Consider the following 24,932-nt stretch of genomic DNA (forward strand, 5'->3'; position numbering starts at 1 on the left):
TTCTTATACTAGAATTACCACTGAACAAGCAAGGTAGAAAGTACAACACTTTTTGGTTGGGTGCGGTGGCTCATGTCTGTAATCCTAGCACTTTGGGAGGCCAAGGTGGGCAGATCACCTGAGGTCAGGAGTTCAAGACCAGCCTGGCCAACATGGTGAAACCCTGTCTATACTAAAAAATACAAAAAAAAAACAAAAACAAAAACGGTCATGGAGGTATGCCCCTATAATCCCAGCTACTTGGGAGGATGAGGTGGGAGAATTATTTGAACCTGGGAGGCGGAGGCTGCAGTGAGCTGAGATTGCACCACTGCACTCCAGCCTGGGCAATGGAGCAAGACCCTGTCTCAAAAAAAAAAAAAAAAACAGTACAACACTTTTTATATTCAGAATATTTTCTTGCTTATTTTTTTTCTTCCCTTCAGATACCCAGAAATAATCGCTTGATGTATATTCATAGCTACCAAAGCTACGTGTGGAATAATATGGTAAGCAAGAGGATAGAAGACTATGGGCTGAAACCTGTTCCAGGGGACCTTGTTCTCAAAGGAGGTAAAAAGGCAAATGTCTTTGTTATTCAGCCAAGCTAGGGTTCAGTTGCTACTAGTGGCTTTAAAATCCAGCCTGGCTACTAATTAAGAGAGAGAGATGTGGCAAGATGTGGTGGTGCATGCCCATAATCTTAACACTTTGGGAGGCCAAGGTGGGTGGATCTGAGGTCAGGAGGTGAGACCAGCCTGGCCAATATGAAGAAACCCTGCCTCTACTGAAAATACAAAAATTTAGCTGGGTGTGGTGGTATATGCCTGTAATCTCAGCTACATGGGAGGCTGAGGCAGGAGAATTGCTTGAACCCAGGAGGTGGATGTTACAGTGAGCTGAGATAGTGCCACTGCACTCCCTGAGCGACACGGTGAGACTCTATCGCAAAAAAAAAAAAAAGAAATAAAGAAAGAAACATGTCTAGTAATTTACATTGGTTAGTTTTTATCTGTATCTTTAAAGAAAAAATACACATCTGCTTGAGTAAGCACCTTGAACTCAAACTCCTGACCTCAGGTGATCCACCCACCTCAGCCTCCCAAAGTGCTGGGATTACAGGCTTGAGCCACCAACCCCAGCCTGAGTAAGCACCTCTCTCTGGGCCTCCCTTTTCTCAACTCAAATAGGATTTGAGCTAAATGACAGCTGAACTCTCTTTCGAAACTTTTATGTAGGCCTAGCAAATAAATACACCTCCGGATGTATCTTGTCAGCCAGGCATAAAGAGTTTCATCGACTCAACACCAGACTGCCGCTGACTTTGCATGTGGGCTATGATAGAATGGGCATTTTGTATATGCTGTGCCCAAAATGTTCCCAAGACAGTGCCAATATCCCATCTGCCATGAAGCCTGTACTGTGTGCCAGGCCTTGGCACTAAGCCCTGTACCTGTGTCTTTTCCTTTAAAGCCCCCAGTGTTACTGTGAAGTATTTTCTTTGTTTTTTTTTAGATGAGGTTTAGTTAATTGCCCAAGGTTCCACAGCTAGTTAAAACAGAAAAAACTGGGATTCAGAGTCCAGTCTGTTTGATTCCAAATTCCATGTGTGTCTGGCGTACTAGGCTACCATCTATTAGCTGAATACATAGTCTGCCCATCTGCAGGCAGACCCCGTAAACCCACTAAGCTTCTAATTTTGTTCAGAAATTTTTAATTAGTTTTCTTGATTTAACATGTTTTCCTCATGCCATGTTGATGCCATTCAGTGTGTATTAATATCCTGGGTTCTGCTGTGTTTTATCAAACTCTTAAATACACACAGTTTTTTTTAATTGTTTATCTTTTTTTTAGCAAAATGCATCCATTTATGATGCATTGCAAGTACGATTTTGTAGTATGATGGCTTTTCAAAATGTTTTCTTGATTTTAAAAAGTAGGCATTCCAAATAAATGAGGATGCAGCTGAGAGGTAAATGTCTTTAATTTTCATTGAAAATTTTACTTTAGATTGGGCACAGAAGCTCATACTTGTAATTCAAGTACTTTTCGGGGCCAGGGCAGGAGAATCACTTGAGCCCAGGAGTTGGAGGCTAGCCAGGGCAACAAAGTAAGACCTATCTCTACAAAAAATTTAAAAACTAGCCAGGCCTGGTAGCATGCACTTACGGTCCCAGCTTCACAGGAGGCAGTGGGATCACTTGAGCCCAGGAGGTCAAGACTGCAGTGAACCTTAATCATACCACTACACTCTAGCCTGAGTAACAGAAAGACCCTGTCTCAAAAAACAAATTTTCTTTTTTTTTTTTACTTTTTCTAAATCCTTGATTTTTATTTCTTCAGTAAAGCAGAAAAGACAGAAGGATATGTATCCAAACTTAATTTCTTTTTCTTTTTTTCTTTTTTTTCTTTCTTTGAAACAGGGTCTCACTCCAACCCCCAGGCTGGAGTGCAGTGGCACAGTCACAGCTCACTGCAGCCTCAACCCGCCAGGCTCAGGTGACCCTGCTGCCTTAGTCTCCCGAGTAGCTGGGACTACAGGTATCTGCCACCATACCCAGCTGATTTTTGTATTTTTTTATAGAGATGGGGTTTCGCCATGTTGTCTAGGCTGGTCTAGAACTCTGGCTTCAAGCAGTCCGCCCACCTCAGCCTCCCAGAGTGTGGGGATTACAGATGTGAGCCACTGCTCCTGGCCCCTGCTTAATTTCTTTAAGCTTTCTAGGCCACTGAACCTGTACTAACTTGAACTTATGACTTGCTTAGATGTGTATAATTTTAGAAGATTGACCTCATAAAAATGTTGCCTGTTGTCTTAATTTATTGTTGACTTGTGAATTTGCAGCCACACCCACCTATATTGAGGAAGATGATGTTAATAATTACTCTATCCATGATGTGGTGATGCCCTTGCCTGGTTTCGATGTTGTCTACCCAAAGCATAAAAGTAAGTTCCCTGTATGGGGAAAATAGTTAAAACAAGTTTAACATAATAAAGCTACTGTATCAAACATATGTAAACTTGAGTTATTTATGACAGTCTCCCAGAAAGGGATGCATTCACATGGATAATTTAAATTAAGAAACTCTACCTCCGAATCTAAAGTAAAAGTTGAAATTATAAAATAAAATAAATAGGCCAGGTATGGTGGCTCACATCTGTAATCCCAGGACTTTGGGAGGCTGAGATGAGTGGATCGCTTGAGCCCTGGAGTTCGAGACCAGCCTGGGCAACCTGGCAAAACCCCGTCTCTACTGAAAATACAAAGATTAGCTGGGCCTGGAGGTGCACACATGTGGCCCCAGCGGTTTGGGAGGCTAAGGTGGGAACATGGCTTGAGCCCGGAGGCACGGGTTGTGGTGAGCTGAAATCACGCTACTGCACTCCAGCCTGAGCAACAGAGCAAGACTCCATCTCAAAAAAATAAATAAAAGCAGGGACGGAGGGATTTGTTCAGGGAATTGACCCACTTGATTGTAGAGTCGAGAAGTCCCACGACAGGCCATCTGCAAATCGGAGAACTGGGAAAGCCGGTAGCATGGTTTAGTCCAAGTGTGAAGGCCTCAGAACAAGGGAAGCCAATGATACAACTCTCAGTTGGAGGCCAAAGACTTGAGAACTTGGAGGATCACTGGCATAAGTCCCAGAGTCCATAGGTCAGAGAACCTGGAGTTGACATCCAGAGACGGGTGAAGAAGGGCATCTGGCTCTGGGAAGGAGAGGGAGAGAATTCACCCTTCCTCTGCCTTTATGTTCTATCCAGGCCCCGAGACAACTGGAGGTGTGCACCCACCTTGAGGGCGGATCTCCTCCACTCTGCCCACAAACTCACATGCGAGTCTCATCTAGCAGCACCCTCACCAACACACCTGGCATAGTCCGGTCACTCTAATCAAATGCCTAGATTTCCCTCTCAGAAGAAGGCTGAGCTCAGTGCTTACTGAAACAGTGAAAATAAATTGTGTTTTACTAGCTGCTGGGGTATCCCTTACCCTTGTCAAGTTGCCACCCAAAATTAACCGTCATAAGAAAGAAATTATTTTCGTCTCCTCTCTTAAACCTTTTGGGATCAGGAACTTTGCTGGTACCAATGAGAACATAAATTCAGCAAAGCCTTTGACAAAGCCATCCATGAAAACCTTGTAGCCAGGATGGCCATTTGTAGACTGGATGGGTGATATTTCAAGTTTCTGGATATGTAACACATGCATACCTGGTGTCTGACAGTGCTTGATTTAGGGATCCCTGTTGTCCTTAGTGTGTAGTGAGGGACCCTGTTCTAGCCAATATTTTTTATGAGTAACTTAAAGAAATTTACTTGTTAGGCCGGGCGCAGTGGCTCACGCCTATAATCCCAGCACTTTGGGAGGCTGAGGCAGGTGGATCACGAGGTCAAAAGATCGAGACCATCCTGGTCAACATGGTGAAACCCCATCTCTACTAAAAATACAAAACATTAGCTGGGCATGGTGGCACGTTCCTGTAATCCCAGCTACTCAGGAGGCTGAGGCAGGAGAATTGCCTGAACCCAGGAGGTGGAGGTTGCAGTGAGTTGAGCTCGCGCCATCGCACTCCAGCCTGGGTAACGAGCGAAACTCTGTCTCAAAAAAAAAAAAAGAAAGAAATTAACTTGTTATATTTGCATGTTGTACAAAATAGTTAATATTAATTATATGAAAAGTAAGTGTTTAAGAATTGCATAATATCTATTGCAGTAATTTTTACAACTCGATTTCATTGTATTTGCATTTATCTATCCAATAATTTATCCAATATATGTGATCCCTCATGTTCAGTGTCTTGTATTAGTTACTAAATGAGTAGAAGGCTAGCAGAAGTTGTAATAGAGGGGCAAGTTTGCAATAAATAATTTAGTAAGATGTTAAAAAAAAAACTGCAGAAGGCATTTACTAGGAATAAATGTAAATCCCACATTTATTCCCAGTGATCAAATGCTGATACAAAAGGTCCAGTTTGATAGTAGTTTGTATAAAAAGTTTAAAATATCTGGCTTTTTTGTTGTATACGAACCTGTTATTCTGGGTCAGATAAAAGATTTGATGGGATATACAGAAATGTTAAAGGAGGGACAGCTGCGGGAAGCATCGTTTGGTGTAGAGAAGATATGGCTGAAAGATCCAGTGCTTATGACCATATGTGAAAGAGGACAGTTAATCCACCGTGTTCCAAAGCAGTAAACACAAGTTACAAGAAAATGGATTTCAGCTTGGAATAGGAAGAACTTTCTAATAATCGCATGCCTCACAAAGAAGTATTTCCCAAGCAAAGGCTGGAAAACCGTCTCTCTTGAGCAGGCGTCCCCAAACTTTTTACACAGGGGGCCACTTCACTGTCCCTCAGACCGTTGGAGGGCCGCCACATACTGTGCTCCTCTCACTGACCACCAATGAAAGAGGTGCCCCTTCCTGAAGTGCGGCGGGGGGCCGGATAAATGGCCTCAGGGGGCCGCACGCGGCCGGCGGGCCGTCGTTTGGGGACGCCTGCTCTTGAGTGTTATAAAAAAGACTCTACATCAGGTGCGAGGGTGAGCCAGATGGTTTTCCAAGGTCTCTTATTTTTATACATTTATTTATAACTATCTCTTCCACAGAGAGTTTGAAGCCTCTGTATATAGTGTCTTCCAACTCTCAGCCCATATAAAATGTAGTTTAGCAACTTTGGATGAAATGACCTTTTGTAGTTGGCTTGGGAAGCTTACACCACAGGTACCCTGACTGGTTGCAAAAATAACTTACAAATTGGCCAAACCAAAGCTGAATACACCCTCTAGTCCTAGTTACTAAGTCACTAAATATTGATTCCAGGGAACAGATTTTGGATTAAAAATTAAGGTGACTAATTTTATTAGGGCAATCTAACTGAGCTTACATGTTACTCTGTAATCTGGTTCAGGATAACTTGGCTGACAGGCTGCTTTTCAGCTAATTTTTTTGTATTTTATATTAGTTCGAGAAGCCTACAGGGAAATGCTCACAGCTGACAATCTTGATATTGACAACATGAGACACAAAATCCGAGATTATTCCTTGTCAGGGGCCTACCGAAAGATCATTATTCGTCCTCAGAATGTTAGCTGGTGAGTAATCAGTCTGGAATGAAATAGAGCTGAATTACTATATGAGTTGTAAGCTCTTGCTTCACTTATATAGAGTCATGTACTGCACAAATAATTTTCAGTCAGTGACAGACTGCATATATGATGGTGGTCCTGGAAGATTATAAAACCATATTTTTACTTACCTTTTTTTTTTTTGAGATGGAGTTTCACTCTTGTCACCCGGGCTGGGGTGCAGTAGCGCTATCTTGGCTCGCTGCAACTTCTACCTCCCAGGTTCAAATGGTTCTCCTGCCTCAGCCTCAGGAGTAGCTGAGCTTATAGGCACCCCGCCACCACACCCGGAATATTTTTGTATTTTTAGTAGAGACAGGGTTTCACCGTATTGGCCAGGCTGGTCTCAAACTCCTGCCTCGGCCTCCCACAGTGCTGGGATTACAGGCTTGAGCCACCATACTCAGCCTTACCTTTTTTCTTTTCTCTTTGCCTTTCCTTTCTTTTTAATAGAGACAAGTTCTTTCTCTGTTGCACAGGCTGGAATGCAGTGCCATAATCATGGCTTACTGCAACCGCAGATTCCTGGGCTCAAGCAGCCTTCCCACCTGGATTACGGGCGTGAACCACCACACCCAGCCTGTGCCTTTTCTCTGCTTAGATGCACAAGTACTTACCATTGTGTTACAGTTACTTTCAGTATTCAGTACAGTAACATGCTCTATACTCTGTAACCATGGTGTGTAGTAGGCTATACCATCTGTGTTTGTCTGAGTACATTCTTTGATGTTCACATGGTGATGAAATTGCCTGACAAGGGTTAGAAGATGTCCCTGTTGTTAAGCAGTGTATGACTGTATTTTTCAGTGCTTAGAACCCAGCATGTGTTTCATAAGTGTTAGTTATTATTATTATTAGTTATTATTATTATTACTGTTGTTACTGCTTCTGCTACTATGCATTTTTCAAGTCATCAGGAAGTAAATGACGGTAAACTGAGCATAGTGGCTCATAAGTAATCCCAGAGACTGGAGAGGCTGAAGTGGGAGGATTGTTTGAGGTCAGGTATTTGAGACGAGCCTGGGCAATATAGTGAGACCCTGTCTCTAAAAAAGAAAAGAGGCCGGGCACGGTGGCTCAAGCTTGTAATCCCAGCACTTTGGGAGGCCGAGGCGGGTGGATCACAAGGTTGAGAGATCGAGACCATCCTGGTCAACATGGTGAAACCCCATCTCTACTAAAAATACAAAAAATTAGCTGGGCATGGTGGCGCGTGCCTGTAATCCCAGCTACTCAGGAGGCTGAGGCAGGAGAATTGCCTGAACCCAGGAGGCGGAGGTTGCGGTGAGCCGAGATCATGCCATTGCACTCCAGCCTGAGTAACAAGAGCGAAAACTCCGTCTCAAAAAAAACAAAAAAAAGAAAAATAAGGAAGCTGTTTTGAATGTAAACAGTTACAGAAAGTGAATTCATTTACATTTTGTTGGCTTCACTGAATTATTGAAGTAATTTGTACAGAGTGAACTTTTTTCCTATTTCTGAAAACTTTAGATTTGCTTAAAGAGCTATCCCTGAGCAAATTACCTTATTTAGAATTAGCTGTGAGTTCTAAACACTGCTCTGGTTGTTTTGACATCATATTTCCAGAGAGGAAAAGATTACTTGTATTAGTTCATTTAAAAATATTTTATGGCCGGCCGTGGTGGCTCCCATCTGTAATCCCAGCACTTCGGGAGGCCAAGGCAGGAGGAGCACCTGAGGTCGGGAGTTCGAGACCAACCTGACCAACATGGAAAAACCACGTTTCTACTAAAAATACAAAAGTAGCCCAGCATGGTGGCGCATGCCTGTAATCCTAGCAACTTGGGAGGCTTAGGCAGGAGAATCGCTTGAACCTGGGAGGCGGAGGTTGCCATGAGCCAAGATCGCGCCATTGCACTCCAGCCTGGGCAACAAGAGTGAAACTCTTTATCTCAAAAAGAAAAAAAAAAAAAAAAAAATTTATTGCAAGTCCGAGGTGGAAGGATCACTTGAGCCTAGGAGCTTGAAACCTGCCTCTGCAACATAGCAAGACTGTCTCTACAAAATAAATACAAAAATTAGCCGGGAGTGATGGTGTACACCTGCAGTCGCAGCTGTTTGGGAGGCCAGTGTGGGAGGATTGCTTGAGTCTGGAAGACAGAAACTGCAGTGAGCTGAGATTGCGCCATTGCACTCCAGCCTGGGTAACAAGAGCGAAACTCCGTCTCAAAAAAAAAAAAGAAAGAACTGTCAGCCAGGCGCGGTGGCTCATGCCTGTAATCCCAGTACTTTGGGAGGCTGAGGTGGGCGGATCACCTGAGATCAGAGGTCGAGACCAGCCTGACCAATATGGTGAAACCCCATCTTTAAAAAAAAATAATAAAATAAATAAAATAGGCCGGGCGCGGTGGCTCAAGCCTGTAATCCCAGCACTTTGGGAGGCCGAGGCGGGTGGATCACAAGGTCGAGAGATCGAGACCAACCTCGTCAACATGGTGAAACCCCGTCTCTACTAAAAATACAAAAAATTAGCTGGGCATGGTGGCGCGTGCCTATAATCCCAGCTACTCAGGAGGCTGAGGCAGGAGAATTGCCTGAACCCAGGAGGCGGAGGTTGCAGTGAGCCAAGATCACGCCATGGCACTCCAGCCTGGGTAACAAGAGCGAAACTCCGTCTCAAAAATAAATAAATAAATAAATAAATAAATAAATAAATAAATAAAATAACCCAAATGCCCATCAATGATAGATTGGACAGGGAAAATGTGGCACATATACACCATGGAATATTATGCAGCCATAAAAAAACGATGAGTTCGTGTCCTTTGTAGGGACATGGATAAACCTGGAAACCATCATTCTCAGCAAACTAACACAAGAACAGAAAATCAAACACCGCATATTCTCACTCATAGGTGGGTGTTGAACAATGAGAACACATAGACACAGGGAGGGAAGCACTACACACTGGGGTCTGTTGGGGGGAAATAGGGGAGGGACAGCAGGGGGTGGGGAGTTGGGGAGAGATAGCATGGGGAGAAATGCCAGATACAGGTGATGGGGAGGAAGGCAGCAAGTCACACTGCCACGTGTGTACCTACACAACAATCTTGCATGTTCTTCACATGTACCCCAAAACCTAAAATGCAATTAAAAAAAAAACTGTCAATTGTACATTTTAAAATTTTTAATTATTAATATAAAGAGATGGGGTTTTAGGCCGGGCGCGGTGGCTCAAGCCTGTAATCCCAGCACTTTGGGAGGCCGAGGCGGGTGGATCACGAGGTCAAGAGATCGAGACCATCTTGGGCAACATGGTGAAACCCCGTCTCTACTAAAAATACAGAAAATTAGCTGAGCATGGTGGCGCGTGCCTGTAATCCCAGCTACTCAGGAGGCTGAGGCAGGAGAATTGCCTGAACCCAGGAGGCGGAGGTTGGCGGTGAGCCGAGATCGCGCCATTGCACTCCAGCCTGGGTAACAAGAGTGAAACTCAGTCTCAAAAAAAAAAAGCTGGTCTCGAGCTCCTGGGCTTAGTCAGTCATCCCACCTCAGCCTCCTAAAGTGTTAAGATTAGAGACATGAGCCACTACACCTGGCCCCAGTTGTATGTTTTTAAGTAACTAATAAAATATAATTGGATTGAGTCAGGCATAGTGGCTCATACCTGTAATCCCAGTACTTTGGGAGACTGTGGCAGGTAGATCACCTGAGGCCAAGAGTTTGAGATCCCCCTGGCCAACATGGCAAAACCCCATCTCTACTGAAAATATAAAACTTAGCTACGCGTGGCGGCAGGCGCCTGTAGTCCCAGCTACTGCGGAGGCTGAGGCGTAAGAATTGCTTGAACCCAGGAGGCAGAGGTTATAGTGAGCCAGGATTGCGCCACTGCACTCCAGCCTTGGCAACAGAGGGAGACTTCATCTCAAAAAAAAAAAAAAAAAAAAAATTACGTATGCAAAACTTATGTATAAAATCTGGCCCTGCTCTGTTATTCAGGAATCCTAACTGTAATTATTTACAGTAAATTATGTGTTTTTCTTGCTAAACAAATGATGGCAAGTGGCTTAGTATGAAAGTTCACATTCATACTTAACCTTTATTCATATATTTTGAAGGGACGTTGTTGCATATGATGATCCCAAAATTCCACTTTTCAACACAGATGTGGACAACCTAGAAGGGAAGCCACCACCAGTTTTTGCTTCTGGTAAGTTTACTCAGTCATCAGCTCTGTGTCGACTCTGAAATATTTTCTTAAACAAAAATGTCATTTGTTTTGAAAACTGCTCTTATAGCTACCAGCACCCGTGTTTTCATTGTTGTGTTTTATGACCTTACTTTCATGATTATGGCTGGAGGTTAGTAAATGAAACCAGTAAATCCTCCTGAAAATGAATGAATGTTACAGATGGTTGTGATATTAGGTGATGGCATATTTCTCCCCAACCCCCACAGGGAGTTACCAAAGGTGAGTGAAAATTCAGGAAGAGTCTGAAAAGTTGGTGGCAGGTCATGGTGGCTCACACCTGTAATCCCAGCACTTTGGGAGGCCAAGGCAAGTAGATCACTTGGGGTCAGGAGTTCTAGACCAGCCTGGCCAACATGGCAAAACTCTGTTTCTACTAAAAATACAAAAAAAAAAAAAAATTAGCGGAATGTGGTGGTGCATGCCTATAATCCCAGCTATTCGAGAGGCTGAGGCAGGAGAATCACCTGAACCTGGGAGATAGAGGTTATAGTAAGCCAAGATTGCTCCACTGCACTCCAGCCTGGGCGACAGAGTGAGACTGTCTCAAAAAAATACATAAATAAATTGGCATTCTCATCATTGAATTCTTGTTGCCATTCCTTTTTCTGTTTTTTCTTCCCAGGCCATAATTTTTTTATTATTATTTTTTAACTTTACATGCATTTCTCTCTTGTGCTCTTCTGTCATCTGCCCTTTTGTGAAAGCTCCTGGGTAGAATTTCCGTAACCGTTCAGCAGGTTCACACTGACAGATCTCTTACTTACATGGTCTCGTTCTCGGAGGCCTCCTGGGAAACGGAGTCTAAGGAAAGGAGCACAGTTCCTTGTATTTGCGTAGAGATTATGTGACTCTCTCCGGTCTGTCTGCAGTTACCTTCATTTTCTGACTGTTTTCTTCTTTCTTGCCTGGCAGAAGGCAAATACAGGGCTTTGAAAATGGATTTTTCTCTACCCCCTTCTACATACGCCACCATGGCCATTCGAGAAGTGCTAAAAATGGATACCAGTATCAAGAACCAGACGCAGCTGAATACCACCTGGCTTCGCTGAGCAGTACCTTGTCCACAGATCAGCAAATGCACACAAGTGTTTGTTTCCTGGCTCCCTGTGCATTTCTGTCTTAGTTCAGACTCATGGATTTCAAATCTTCGTAATAAAAAATTATTTGTATTTTTTAAACTTTTTATTAGCTTAAAGAAATAATTTGCAATATTTGTACATGTACACAAATCCTGAGGTTCTTAATTTCAGCTCAGAATATAAATTGGTCAAAATATACTTCAGGTGCTTAAATCAGAGTGAAATGTCAGCTTTACAATAATAAAAAGAAGGACTTTGGTTTAAAGTATCAGGTTTAGATTTTGCTGCATCCTCAAAAGACAGCAGGAGCTTTTGACACATCTGTGACAGAGTATACAACCATACGTTTTAAGAGTAAGTGCAACAAAACAAATCTGGACTGTGGGTAAATAATTTGATAGCTGCCACCCACAAATATTAATACAGTACTCATGCTGATTTAAATGATAACAAAACATCTACAAATTATTGTAAACAGTGGTCATCATTATCCTGCTTATGTACTAGATGCAGGCAAGCATTTATAATAGACTTTTTAGTTGCAGTGGCTTTTGCATTTATATTATCAACGCCTTGCAGGAAAGTTGCATTGATAATTGATAGAACCTTTTTCTTTTATCCCCCTTTTTTTTTTTTTTTCCCAAGACAGGGTCTCACTCCACAGTGTAGGCTGGATTGCAGTGCAGTCCTGCAGTCCTCAGTTCTGGCTCACTGCAACCTAGACCTCCCAGGCTCAAGTGACTCTCCCGCCTCAGCCTCCTGAGTAGCTGGGAGTACAGGTGCACACCACCACGCCTAGCTGATTTTTGTCTTTTTTGTAGAGACGGTTTTGCCATGCTGCCAAGGCTAACTCCTGGGATTACCAGTGTGAGTCACTGTGCCGGCTGGGTTTTTTTTTCTTGATGTAATCGTGTATAGCTGTTTTTATTAGTTAAGGTCTAATTTTTACTCTAGGTGCCTTTTATGTTGAGAACTCTTTCCACTGGACTGATATTTTCTATAAAATAAATAATGGTAGAGAAGAAAACTCTAAAAATGTGCAAGAGCATCTATCAGTAGCATTTGTTTACCTTTTGTCACCAGTGACTTTGGTATTTCCATGTCTGACGCTGCATAAACGTTTCTCTGGTATGAAAGGATAGATATGCCTTTCTAAAGTTGTGTATCATAATTGTATCAATTTTCATTTTCTATGATTTCTAGAAACAAATGTAATAAATATTTTTAAAATCTCCTTTCTACTGGTTATGTAAATAAGTCAAATAAATAAATGAGTGCATATAAGAATCTTGACCTTGGCTAAAGGTAAGGAACTAAATGAAATGAATAAGGAATCCTCATCAGAAATGATGTTGACATCAAAATGTCTTGTGACCAGCTGTGAAGTATGAGGATAATGAGTCAAGTGCTATGCTTAGTTGACTGTATTGGACTGGACTCCAGGTTACTCTTACATTGGAGTCACTCACTCATCTTCCAGTGTGCTTTCTGGAATAGAAAAAGAACTAGGAAAGAGCTACCATACCAGGAGCATTGCACCATGGGAGTGTAAATGACATTTGTCTTGTATCTGGTAGTAGAAATGAGATTGAGGACTGTTTTGGTTTTGTTTTGTTTGTTTTTTTGTTTTGAGACAGTGTCTTGCTCTGTTGCCCAGGCTGGAGGGCAATGGCACAATCTCAGCTCACTGTAACCTTCACCTCCCGGGCTCAAGCAATTCTCCTGCTTCCGCCTCCCTAGTAGCTGAGACTACAGACAGGCACCACCATGCCTGGCTATTTTGTATTTTTAGTAGAGGTGTGGTTTCGCCATATTGCCCAGGCTGGTCCTGAACTCCTGACCTCGGGTGATGCACCCACCTCAGCCTCCCAAAGTGCTGGGATTACAGGTGTGAGCCACTGTGCCTGGCAGTGAACTGTTTCTCAACGCTTTTGTTTTAATGACATCCACCACCACCACATTGCTGAGTCTTAAAAAAGATTGGACACGGATCCGAGTCATGACACCAAATTTAAAAAAAAAAAAGATTGGACATATCATAAATTATCTTTTTTTTTTTTTTTTTTTTTTTGAGACAGAGTGTTGCTGTCACCCAGGCTAGAGTGCAGTGGTGTGATCTTGGCTGACTGCAACTCCCCCTACCAGGTTCAAGTGATTCTTGTGCCTCAGCCTCCTGAGTAGCTAGGATTACAGGCACCAGCCGCCACTCCTGGCTTATTTTGTATTTTTAGCAGAGGCAGGGTTTCGCCATGTTGCCTAGGCTGGTCTCCAACTCCTGTCCTCAAATGATCTGCCCACCACTGCCTCCCAAAGTACTGGGGTTATGAATGTGAGCCACCATGCCCAGCCCGCTAAACTATCCTTTTAGCTAGCTAGTTTTGAAAGAATATTTTGTCCTAGGTCAGGCATGGTGGCTCACATCTGTAATCCCAGGACTACGTGACCGATGTGGGAGGACTGCCTGATCACAGGCGTTTGAGACCAGCCTGGGCAATATAGTGAGACCCTGTCTCAAAAGAACACATATATACATATATGTATATTTTGTCTTACAAAAGCTAAACATGTATTAAGTGTATAGTAGTCATGTCTGTACATTCCAGTAATAGCCATTTTCTCTCCTTCATCTGACTGAAAGTTATTTATAAAGGGACCTCAGTCTTCTGTTGGCAATTGCGTTCAGCAGTTCTGCATTTGCAGGTTGAGTATCTCTTACCCAAAATGCTTGGGACTAGAAGTGTTGGATTTTGAATTTTTTTTTTTTTAATTTGCACTTCAACTTATTGGTTGAAATCCAAAAATCCAGAATGCTCCAATGGGCAAGTTTTGGATTTTGGATTTTCAGATTTGGGATGCTCAACCAGTATAAATTTGCATTCCAAAACAAAAGTGAGGCTAAATTTGTCTTTTCTTCATCTGGGAAACACATGGCTCCATATGATAAGTTAATTTTCCTGGCTGAGTTAGCTAATAAGAGTTTGTACATGTTTCTTCATAAACACCAGTGGATAAATAATGATTCAAGGTGGGTTCTTCAAGCTGTTTTGAGACTCAGGGACATACCACCTAACTGTAGGGGCTTAACCTGAAATAAATAATTACCTTAGCATAGAATTCAGATCATTATTTGTTGTTCACAAATAAAGGAAGTTTCTCTTAGGCAAATTTACAAAGCCTGAAAGCAACCTCATCCTCCACATAAAAGTATCATTGCTTCCTAAATTTTTGCCTAAAAGAAATAATAAAGGATCATTATTTTTATTATAATGTAAAACCAACACTATTCCATAATGGGAAAGGAAGCTAAATAATCAAGATTGTTCTTTAAAATGTTTTTCTTCATGATTTCATGTTGTAGATAATAACTAGACTGCTATTATACTAATAAAAAAATCCTGATTGATTCCTGAATCTTCATGGTTTCATGTTGTAGATAATAACTAGACAACCGGCCGGGCGCTGTGGCTCACGCCTGTAATCCCAGCTCTTAGGGAGGCTAGAGGCGGGAGGATAGCTTGAGCCCAGGAGTTCAAGACCTGCCTGGGCAATATAGCGAGACCCCGTTCTCCACAAAAAGGAAAAAAAAAAGACAAAAAAAAAATTACTAGACAACTATTATACCAGTTTTTTTTTTTTTTTTTTTTTTTTTTTTTTTTTTTTTTGAGACGGAGTTTCGCTCTTGTTACCCAGGCTGGAGTGCAATGGCGCGATCTCGGCTCACCGCAACCTCCGCCTCCTGGGTTCAGGCAATTCTCCTGCCTCAGCCTCCTGAGTAGCTGGGATTACAGGCACGTGCCACCATGCCCAGCTGATTTTTTTGTATTTTTAGTAGAGACGGGGTTTCACCATGTTGACCAGGTTGGTCTCGATCTCTTGACCTTGTGATCCACCCACCTCGGCCTCCCAAAGTGCTGGGATTACAGGCTTGAGCCACCGTGCCCGGCCTATACCAGTTTTAAATCAACAAAAAAATTGGTAACAGCTGCAATAGTACATCAATACTTAAAACTTCACCAGTCGCTCCAGGCTGCATGAATTAACACAAACTGGTATTTGCACTGGAATGCATATTGTGGTCAATTTGCACTTAAAAAGTAAATGTGTGTGTGTAATACAAAATAGAATACATATAAATGTTTTATAGCCACCCGTGTGCACTGATGGCTGATGTGCATGTGACTTTTTGAAACCAAAGCAGATCTGGAGTGTACCATGTAGTTTTTTATTGCAGACATATGAAGAAATAAAACCACACTGGAAGAACGACAAAGCTGAGTATGGCCAGCTTCTCATCTTTGTAAATTCGAAAGCATTTGCTTACTCAGCGAAGGATAACTTTTAGGCTTTGTTTGTTCAGTGAAATCTGCTTTCCCATTTTGTGGAGGGTAGAACTTAGTTTTGGATCATGAGCACTTTGGGAAATCTGAGAGAGAAGCATAGACATTGCTTTCAGGAGAAGGAAAGCGGGAAAGTGTGTATTCATATATGTGTGTGTTACAAATTCGTGCAAACTTTTTATACAGTTTTAGGGGCTTCAGTGTCTTCAATAAGATGCCCTACTCCAGGTAAGTGCTTTCCAAACTTTAATATACGTAAGAGTCACCTGGTGATCTTAAACTGCAGAATGTATTTCAGGAAGTCCAGGTAGCATCTGATATACTGCATTTCTTTTTTTTTTTTTTTTTTTGAGACGGAGTTTCGCTCTTGTTACCCAGGCTGGAGTGCAATGGCGCGATCTCGGCTCACCGCAACCTCCGCCTCCTGGGTTCAGGCAATTCTCCTGCCTCAGCCTCCTGAGTTGCTGGGATTACAGGCATGCGCCACCATGTCCAGCTATTTTTTTGTATTTTTAGTAGTGACGGGATTTCACAATGTTGACCAGGTTGGTCTCGATCTCTTGACCTCGTGATCCACCCGCCTCGACCTCCCAAAGTGCTGGGATTACAGGTTTGAGCCCCGCGCCCGGCCGATATACTGCATTTCTTTTTTTTTTTTTTTTTTTTTTTTTTTTTGAGACGGAGTTTCACTCCTGTTACCCAGGCTGGAGTGCAATGGCGCGATCTCGGCTCACCGCAACCTCCGCCTCCTGGGTTCAGGTAATTCTCCTGCCTCAGCCTCCTGAGTAGCTGGGATTACAGGCACGCGCCACCATGCCCAGCTAATGTTTTGTATTTTTAGTAGAGACGGGGTTTCACCATGTTGACCAGAATGGTCTCCATCTCTTGACCTCGTGATCCACCCGCCTCGGCCTCCCAAAGTGCTGGGATTACAGGCTTGAGCCACCGCGCCCGGCCTTTTTTTTTTTTTTTTTTTTTTTTTTAAAGATGGGGTTTCACCGTGATGGCCAGGCTGGTCTTGAACTCCTGACCTAAGGTGATCCACCCACCTCGGCCTCCCAAAGTGCTAGGATTACAGGCGTGAGCCACTGCGCCCGGCGATATACTGCATTTCTAACCAACTCCCAGAGGGTACATGAGCCGCTGGTACACATGAAGCAGCCAGGTTCCAGACCTGTACTGGCCAAAACAGTGGCCACTAGCCATGTGACTACTTAAACTTGACTTAAGCTCCTCAGTCACAGTTTCAGTTGCCCCATAGCCAAATGCATGACTAGTGGCTCTTTGGTGTACAGCACTGACCCAGTTAATAAATCAGTCACCATAGATACAAAGGGGAGTCTGTATTGATCAGATGTGAAACTGTTGCAGGCCAAGAGTGGTGGCTCACGCCTGTAATCCCAACACTTTGGGAGGCCGAGGCAGGCAGATCACCTGAGGTCAGGAATTCGAGAGCAGCCTGACCAACATGGTGAAACCCCATCTTTACGGAAAATAGAAAATAGCCAGTCATGGTGGCGCATGCCTGTAATCCCAGCTACTTGGGAGGCTGAGGCAGGAGAATTGCTTGAACCCAGGAGGTAGAGGTTGCACAGAGCCAAGATCACACCATTGCACTCCAGCCTGGGCAACAGAGTGAGACTATCTAAAAAAGATATAATACAGTGGCAAATGTTGCAGAATTTCTGCCCCTTAGTTCAGCTATATCCAGGTTCTTGTGTCTTGACCAGGAAAAGTTAGGATGCAGACACTGAAGGATGAGGGGAACAGAATTTATTGGGCAAAAAAAGGAAAAAGAAAAAACACTCTCAGCAAAGTGAGAGGGATTTCTGCTAACAGGCCCCCTTCGCAAAGATTGATTCCAGGCCACATAGGCTCCTTCCCCAAGCAAGGAGCACGAACTTCGTGGCTCCACCCTGCTGTCCCAGTGCTGAGGCTGGACCAAGATTCTCCTGGGACCCTCCCCTCTTCATCCTGCATCTCTCAACACCTGGAGATGCCGATGATTACGGGCAAACAATGAATATGTACAAAAGGGATTACGTAATTTGATCTAAGGCTCATATTAACGATCTAAGATTTTACACTTGGAGCCTTCCTCAAGCTTGCTTCCATGCCTCTTATTTTTGGGCTTCCTCCATGATCACTAATAATTCTTTTTTGTTTGTTTGTTTGTTTGAAATGGAGTCTCACTCTATGTCACCCAGGCTGGAGTGGAGTGGCGGGATCTCGGCTCACTACAATCCTCACCTCCTGGGTTCAAACAGTCCTCTCACCTCAGCCTCCCTAGTAGCTGGGACCACAAGCGCGTGTCACCACGCCCAACTAGTGTCTTTGTATTATTGGTAGAGAAGGAGTTTCTCCATGTTGGCCACGATGGTCTCGAACTCCTGGGTTCAAGTGATTCGCCGGTCTCGGCCTCCGAAAGTGCTGGGATTACAGGCATGGGTCACTGCACCCTGCCTTTTCTTTCTTTTCTACCCTTCTCCAAAAGTTTCGTCAAAGCATTCTTAAGGCACCGTGTGGCCTTATAACTCTATACAGGAAATTTATCCTCCAGCCCCCAAAAAGTCATAATTGTTGTAATTAGAAACTCCTTGGCTGTAGCTTCTTATGAAAGCAGCAGCTTCAAAAGGCAGGAATGTCTAGAGTCCATATTACTGTGTTGTCCTAAAGGGGTATACTGTGTTGATTTTCTGTTACAGCTTATCCAGCTGCACTGGACTCCTGGAAAGTACCCAGTATATAAAAAGAGATGACGACAGGAAACCATGATTAGAGACATTATTCAAAGCCTCTGTCTCCTTACGCATATTTACAGTTCCCTCAAAAGCTCTACATGGATCTGTAGAGCAGCTCCATCCAATACAAAATATAATGTGAGCCATGTATTTAATCGAAATTTTCTAGTAGTGTTATTAAGAAAATGAAACAAGTAAAATTAATGATGTAATTTCTGTAAAGGAATGTATCCAAAATATCATTTCAACTCAATATTTTACGTTTTTTTTTTTTTTTGTATTGTCTTAAAAAGCCAGTGTGCATTTTACACTTAAAATATATATCGATTTGGACTAGCTGTATTTTTAGTGCTCAGTAGCCACTTGTGGCCAACGGCTACCACTGTTGGACAGTGAGTCTTTAGAAAGGTCACTTGTTGTTTGTCGCATGTCACCAGTACAATGGTAAATTTGAGTATTAAGGTTTGAGTTTTTGCCGGGCGCGGTGGCTCAAGCCTGTAATCCCAGCACTTTGGGAGGCCGAGGCGGGTGGATCACGAGGTCAAGAGATCGAGACCATCCTGGTCATCATGGTGAAACCCCGTCTCTACTAAAAATACAAAAGCTGAGGCAGGAGAATTGCTTGAACCCAGGAGGCGGAGGATGCGGTGAGCCGAGATCGCGCCATTGCACTCCAGCCTGGGTAACAAGAGCGAAACTCCGTCTCAAAAAAAAAAAAAAAAAAGGTTTGAGTTTTTAAATTGGGAATATGTAGGTCGGAAGTACAACTAGCTAAATATGATTTTGAAATGTTTACTGGATTGTTAAGTTTTATACTGATTGGGAGTAAATACTTTTGCTATGGGAGCACATAAACATGATTGTTATTAGGTTCTGAAATATTTCAGAGTGTTTGAAATTTTCCTTAAGCAATTCAGACAACACCCTACAATTTTCTTTCACCTATAAATAATGCAAAGCTAATCCTTAGTGCAGCCTCTATTTCAACTTCTTTCTTTCTTTCTTTCTTTTTGAGACAGGGTCTCTCTCTGTTGCCCAGGTTGGAATGCCGTGGTGAGATCTTGGCTCACTGCAAGCTCTGCCTCCCGGGTTCAAGTGATTCTTATGCCTCAGCCTCCCAAGTAGCGAGGATTACAGGTGTGAGCCACCATGCCCAGCCTTCTATTTAGATTTTAATTTCCCAGTTCATGGAATATAAATTGAGGTTTGTGAGATGAGAATAAGGATACAGCCAGAAGTAAAAGAAAATTGTGAGAAGTTAGCACGTGAAGCTGAGAACTCAGGTTGTACAGGAAGGCAAGGTGATTAGGCAGGGCTGAGATTTTGTTTTTGTTTTTATTAACGATAGCTTTATTGAGGTATAATTCATATACCATACAATTCACTCATTTAAGTGTACAAAGGATTTTGGTATATTTGGAGTTTCACAATCATTATCAGAATCATTTGTACATTTTTATCATCTCAAAAACTTCAAACGCATGAACACTGACTTCCCATTATCACCTCAGCCCCTGCCCCTGGCAGCTGCTACTTTAAATCACTGTTGACTGGTCTCTTCCAGTCACTTGATACAAATGAAATTATACAATATGTGGAACTGACTTTCACTTAGCATAATGCTTTCCAGATTTATCCAGCTCATGATGTAAAAGTACTTTATTCTTTTTTTTAGGCAAATAATACTCCATCTATGAATATACCACATTTTATTTAATCGACTAATAGACATTTGGGTTGTTTCCACCTTTTTTCTTTTATGAATAATGCTGCTATAAACATTTTGTTATGAGTTTTTGTATGTTCATACATTTTCATTTCTCTTGAGTATATAACTAGGAGAGAATTGCTGTGTCATATGATAACTGTGTTTTACTCTTTGAAGAACTGCCAGACTGTTTTCCTAAGTAGCTACATCATGTTACATTCCCACTAGAAGGGTGTGAGAGTTCCATTTTCTCCACATCGTCACCAACACTTGTTCTTATCTGTCTTTGTGATTATAGCCATCCCTTTGGAAATTAAGTGATTTCTCAGCTGGGCACAGTGGCTCACACCTGCAATCCCAGCACTTTAGGAGGTTGAGGCGGGCAGATCACTTAAGGTCAGGAGTTCAAGACCAGCCTGGCCAACACGGTGAAAACCCATCTCTACTAAAAATACAAAAAAACTAACTGGGCATGGTGGCAGGCGCCTGTACTGCCAGCTACTCGGAAGGCTGAGACAGGAGAATTGCTTGAACCCAGGAGGCAGAGGTTGCAGTGAACCAAGATTGCATCACTGCACTCCAGCCTGGGTGACAGAGCAAGACTCCGTCTAAAAAACAAAAATAGGCCGGGCACAGTGGCTCACGCCTGTAATCCCAGCACTTTGGGAGGCCAAGGTGGGCAGATCACAAGGTCAGGAGATCGAGACCAGCTTGGTCAACAGTGTGAAACCCTGTCTCTACTAAAATACAAAAAATTAGTAGGATGTGGTGGCATGCGCCTGTAGTCTCAGCTACTTGAGAGGCAGAGGTTGAGTGAGCTGAGATCAGGCCACTGCACTCCAGCCTGGCGACAGACCGAGACTCCATCTCAAAAACAAACAAACAAAAACAAAAACACACACACGCAAAAATAAAAATAAATTTAGAAATAAAAATAAAGGCCAGGCGCAGTGGCTCAAGCCTGTAATCCCAGCACTTTGGAAGGCCAAGGCGGGTGGATCACGAGGTCAAGAGATCGAGACCATCCTGGTCAACATGGTGAAACCCCGTCTCTACTAAAAATCCAAAAAAATTGGCTGGGCATGGTGGCGCGTGCCTGTAATCCCAGCTACTCAGGAGGCTGAGGAGAGAGAATTGCCTGAACCCAGGAGGCGGAGGTTGCGGTGAGCCGAGATCGCGCCATTGCACTCTAGCCTGGGTAACAAGAGCGAAACTCTGTCTCAAAAAAAAAAAGAAATAAAAATAAAATAGTTTCTACTCAGGTTTTAATTTGCATTTCCATAATGACTAGGTGGAATATTTTTTGTGTGCTCATTGGCCATTTATCTATTCTTTTTTTTTTTTTTTTTTTTTTTGAGACGGAGTTTCACTCTTGTTACCCAGGCTGGAGTGCAATGGCGCGATCTCGGCTCACCGCAACCTCCGCCTCCTGGGTTCAGGCAATTCTCCTGCCTCAGCCTCCTGAGTAGCTGGGATTACAGGCACATGCCACCATGCCCAGCTAATTTTTTGTATTTTTAGTAGAGACGGGGTTTCACCTTGTTGACCAGGATGGTCTTGATCTCGTGACCTCGTTATCCACCCGCCTCGGCCTCCCAAAGTGCTGGGATTACAGGCTTGAGCCACTGCGCCCGGCCCATTTATCTATTCTTTAGAGAAATATCTGTTGAGATCTTTTGCCCATTTGGAAGGTGTTATTTGTGTTTATGCTGTTGAATTCTGAGAGTTCTTTGTATGTTCTAGGTACAATCCTTTACCAGGTATATGATTGGCAAATATTTTCTCCCATTCTAAGGGTTATCTTCTTTCTTTCTTTCTTTCTTTCTTTCTTTCTTTTTTCTTTTTTGAGACAAGATCTCACTGTTGTCCAGGCTGGAGAATGGTAACACGATCACGGATCACTGAGGCCTCAACCTCCCAGGCTCAAAGTAGCTGGGGCTACAGACACATGCCACTACAGGCTAATTTTTGTATTTTTGGTAGAGCTCAAGCCATTCGCCTGCCTCAGCCTCCCAGAGTGCTGAGATTACAGGTCTGAGCCACTGAGCCTGGCCTATCTTTACTCTCTTGAGGGTTGGGTTGTTTTTTGTTTGTTGTTCCTCTATAGCCAGGTTGGAGTGCAGTGGCACAATCTCTGCTCACTGCAACCTCCCCCTCCCAGGTTCAAGCAATTCTTCTGCCTCAGCCTCCCAAGTACCTGGGACTATAGGCATGTGCCACCATTACAAACAAAATCTTAATAAAGAATATCTTCTGAAGACTTTAAAACCCAACCTTTGGCCCAGGCACGGTGGCTCACACCTGTAATCCCAGCATTTTGGGAGGCCTAGGCAGGCCGATCACTTGAGGTCAGGAGTTCAAGACCAGTCTGGCCAACATAGTGAAACCCTGTTTCTACTGAAAATGCAAAAATTAGCTGGGCGTGGTAGCAGGCGCCTCTAGTCCCAGCTACTCGTGAGGCTGAGGCACGAGAATCGCTTGAACCTGAGAGGTGGAGGTTGCTGTGAGCCAAGATCGTGCCACTGCACTCCAGCCTGGGTGACAGAGCAAGATGCCGTCTCAAAACAAACAACAACAACAGAAAAAACCCTTAGGCACACTTGGGAGCACTTTTGTTTCAACTCAGGTCAACTCCACCTGCAGCCTCTGAGAGCTGCAAATGGGGAACATGACTCTCCGCAGCCCCGCACCCACTTCTGTTCTTTGCTAGCCACATTCATCCTGTTTTCTACATTTCTCTCTTCCTGTTTACAAAATTAATTTCAACATAGAAGATCTTACTACCTGTTGTGGCCTAGACAGAAACGTTTCACTACCAAAAAGCCTAGCCGTCAAGCTGACACAGATTCCACTTAACACGTTAGCCACCTTCCAGTAGCTTATCCCTTTGGAAAGATGATGGAGTCGTAGTTGTTCCTTTTTCCTAATAATAATATCTGTCTAATAAACTGGAGCTAAAGTATGTTTCTTTCCTGTGCTCTCCTGGCTTCTTAGGATCCGTGCACATGAATTAGGAGGAAGTCATGATGTGGAAAACTCCAAAAAGTGAAGATCCAAATTAAATAAAGCACAGGGGGCCGCCGTGGTGAAGAGGAAAGGACATCAAAGTGGGAGTCAGAGCACACAGGCTGAAGTCCTGGTCCTGCCGCTGACTGTCGCTCAGAGACCTTCAGAGAGCCACATCCCTCCTCTGGGCCTCAGTTTTCTCCAGAGATTCCCTCGATGCCAACTGTTGCAGAATTTTCCATGGAGTGCACCCCTCACATTGGACTACCCGAAGTAGTTCATCAGGTGGCCTCTCACTCCTTCCCACCGTAATCAACATTGTCATCAACTCTGTGGCATGTGTCTCCTTGTGGACCCATCACAGCACCGTCAGTTCCCACTGCTGCAGGCTAAGGAAGAAGCCTGCACACGCTCCCATCTGGGTGGGGTTGGCTGGCCATAGAGGTATGAAAATGAAGTGATGCCAAGTGGGATCATCTTCCCTCCAGAGCTGGAGCCCAATCTTCCAGGAATTGTCATCTATGCTTAGAGCAATAACCCATTTTCTTTTCTCTCTTAGCATGTGAGTTGTTCACGACTTTGAAAAATTGCTTGGTTGGGTGCAGTGGCTCACACCTGTAATCCCAACACTTTGGGAGGCGGAGGCAAGTGGATCACCTGAGGTCAGGAGTTCCAGACCAGCCTGGCCAACATGGTGAAACCCCCCACCTCTACTAAAAATACAAAAATTAGCTGGGTGTGGTGGTGTGTGCCTGTAATCACAGCTACTCTGGAGGCTGAGGCAGGAGAATTGCTTGAGCCCGAAAGGCAGAGGTTGCAATGAGCTGAGATCGTGCCAATGCACTCCAGCCTGGGTGACAGCTAAATTCCATCTCAAAAAAAAAAAAAAAAAATGCAATATACATTCATAACTAAGTCCACCTTCAAATAAGACTATACTGCTTCATGAGTAGTACAGGTCCTTTGTGAATAGTACAGATACTTTATAACAGTATTTGCTGGCCATGCACGTTTGCTCATGTTTATAATCCCAGTACTTTGGGAGGCCAAGGTGGGCAGACCACTTGAGGTCAGGAGTTCAAGACCAGCCTGGCCAACAGGGTGAAAACCCCTCTCTACTAAACTACAAAAATTAGCCAGGCATGGAGGCAGGTGCCTGTAATCCCTGCAACTTGGGATTCTGAGGTAGGAAAATCACTTGAACCTGGGAGGTGGAGGTTGCAGTGGGCCGAGATCGCACCATTCTACTCAAGACTGGGCGGCAAAGCGAGACTCTGTCTAAAAAATAAACACAAACAAACGAAACAGTATTGGCAACTCCTTTCTACTGCTTTCTAAAGCAAAGAAACATGGCTTTCATTGATTTCACATTTCCATCCTATAATCACCCATTTCCTTGTTGCTATTTTTTTTTTTTTTTTTTTTTTTTGAGACGGAATTTCACTCTTGTTACCCAGGCTGGAGTGCAATGGCGCGATCTCGGCTCACCGCAACCTCCGCCTCCTGGGTTCAGGCAATTCTCCTGCCTCAGCGTCCTGAGTGGCTGGGATTACAGGCACGTGCCACCACGCCCAGCTAATTTTTAGTATTTTTAGTAGAGACGGGGTTTCACCATGTTGACCAGTATGGTCTCGATTTCTTGACCTCGTGATCCACCCGCCTCGGCCTCCCAAAGTGCTGGGATTACAGGCGTGAGCCACCACGCCGGGGCCCCTTGTTGCTATTATTACTTTGAATG

At 43.5% G+C, this 24,932-nt stretch overlaps 1 protein-coding gene and 1 long non-coding RNA gene across 7 annotated transcripts in view; both read left to right on the forward strand.

Annotated features, from left to right (window-relative positions):
* The window catches only part of PUS7 (pseudouridine synthase 7), a 69,894-nt gene extending 57,213 nt beyond the window's left edge, over window positions 1-12,681 (forward strand). For 4 of the 5 annotated variants that reach the window (XM_039472811.1, XM_039472810.2, XM_074379275.1 and 1 more), the window contains 5 exons: window positions 426-552; window positions 2,825-2,926; window positions 5,948-6,077; window positions 10,190-10,281; window positions 11,236-12,681. In XM_039472811.1, the coding sequence (XP_039328745.1) occupies window positions 426-552; window positions 2,825-2,926; window positions 5,948-6,077; window positions 10,190-10,281; window positions 11,236-11,372 (588 nt within the window). In that variant the 3' untranslated portion in view covers window positions 11,373-12,681. The remainder of the gene's footprint in view (window positions 1-425; window positions 553-2,824; window positions 2,927-5,947; window positions 6,078-10,189; window positions 10,282-11,235) is intronic. The other variant, XM_074379276.1, reaches the window with a different exon arrangement.
* Window positions 12,682-16,539: 3,858 nt separating this feature from the next.
* LOC141580072 (uncharacterized) overlaps window positions 16,540-24,932 on the forward strand; it is a 49,606-nt gene continuing 41,213 nt past the window's right edge. The window contains exons 1-2 of one of the 2 annotated variants that reach the window (XR_012512070.1): window positions 16,540-18,618; window positions 23,183-23,756. This is a non-coding gene — a long non-coding RNA (uncharacterized LOC141580072). The remainder of the gene's footprint in view (window positions 18,619-23,182; window positions 23,757-24,932) is intronic. The other variant, XR_012512069.1, reaches the window with a different exon arrangement.

This window comes from Saimiri boliviensis, chromosome 10, assembly GCF_048565385.1.
Source record: "Saimiri boliviensis isolate mSaiBol1 chromosome 10, mSaiBol1.pri, whole genome shotgun sequence".
Taxonomy (NCBI): Eukaryota; Metazoa; Chordata; class Mammalia; order Primates; family Cebidae; genus Saimiri; species Saimiri boliviensis.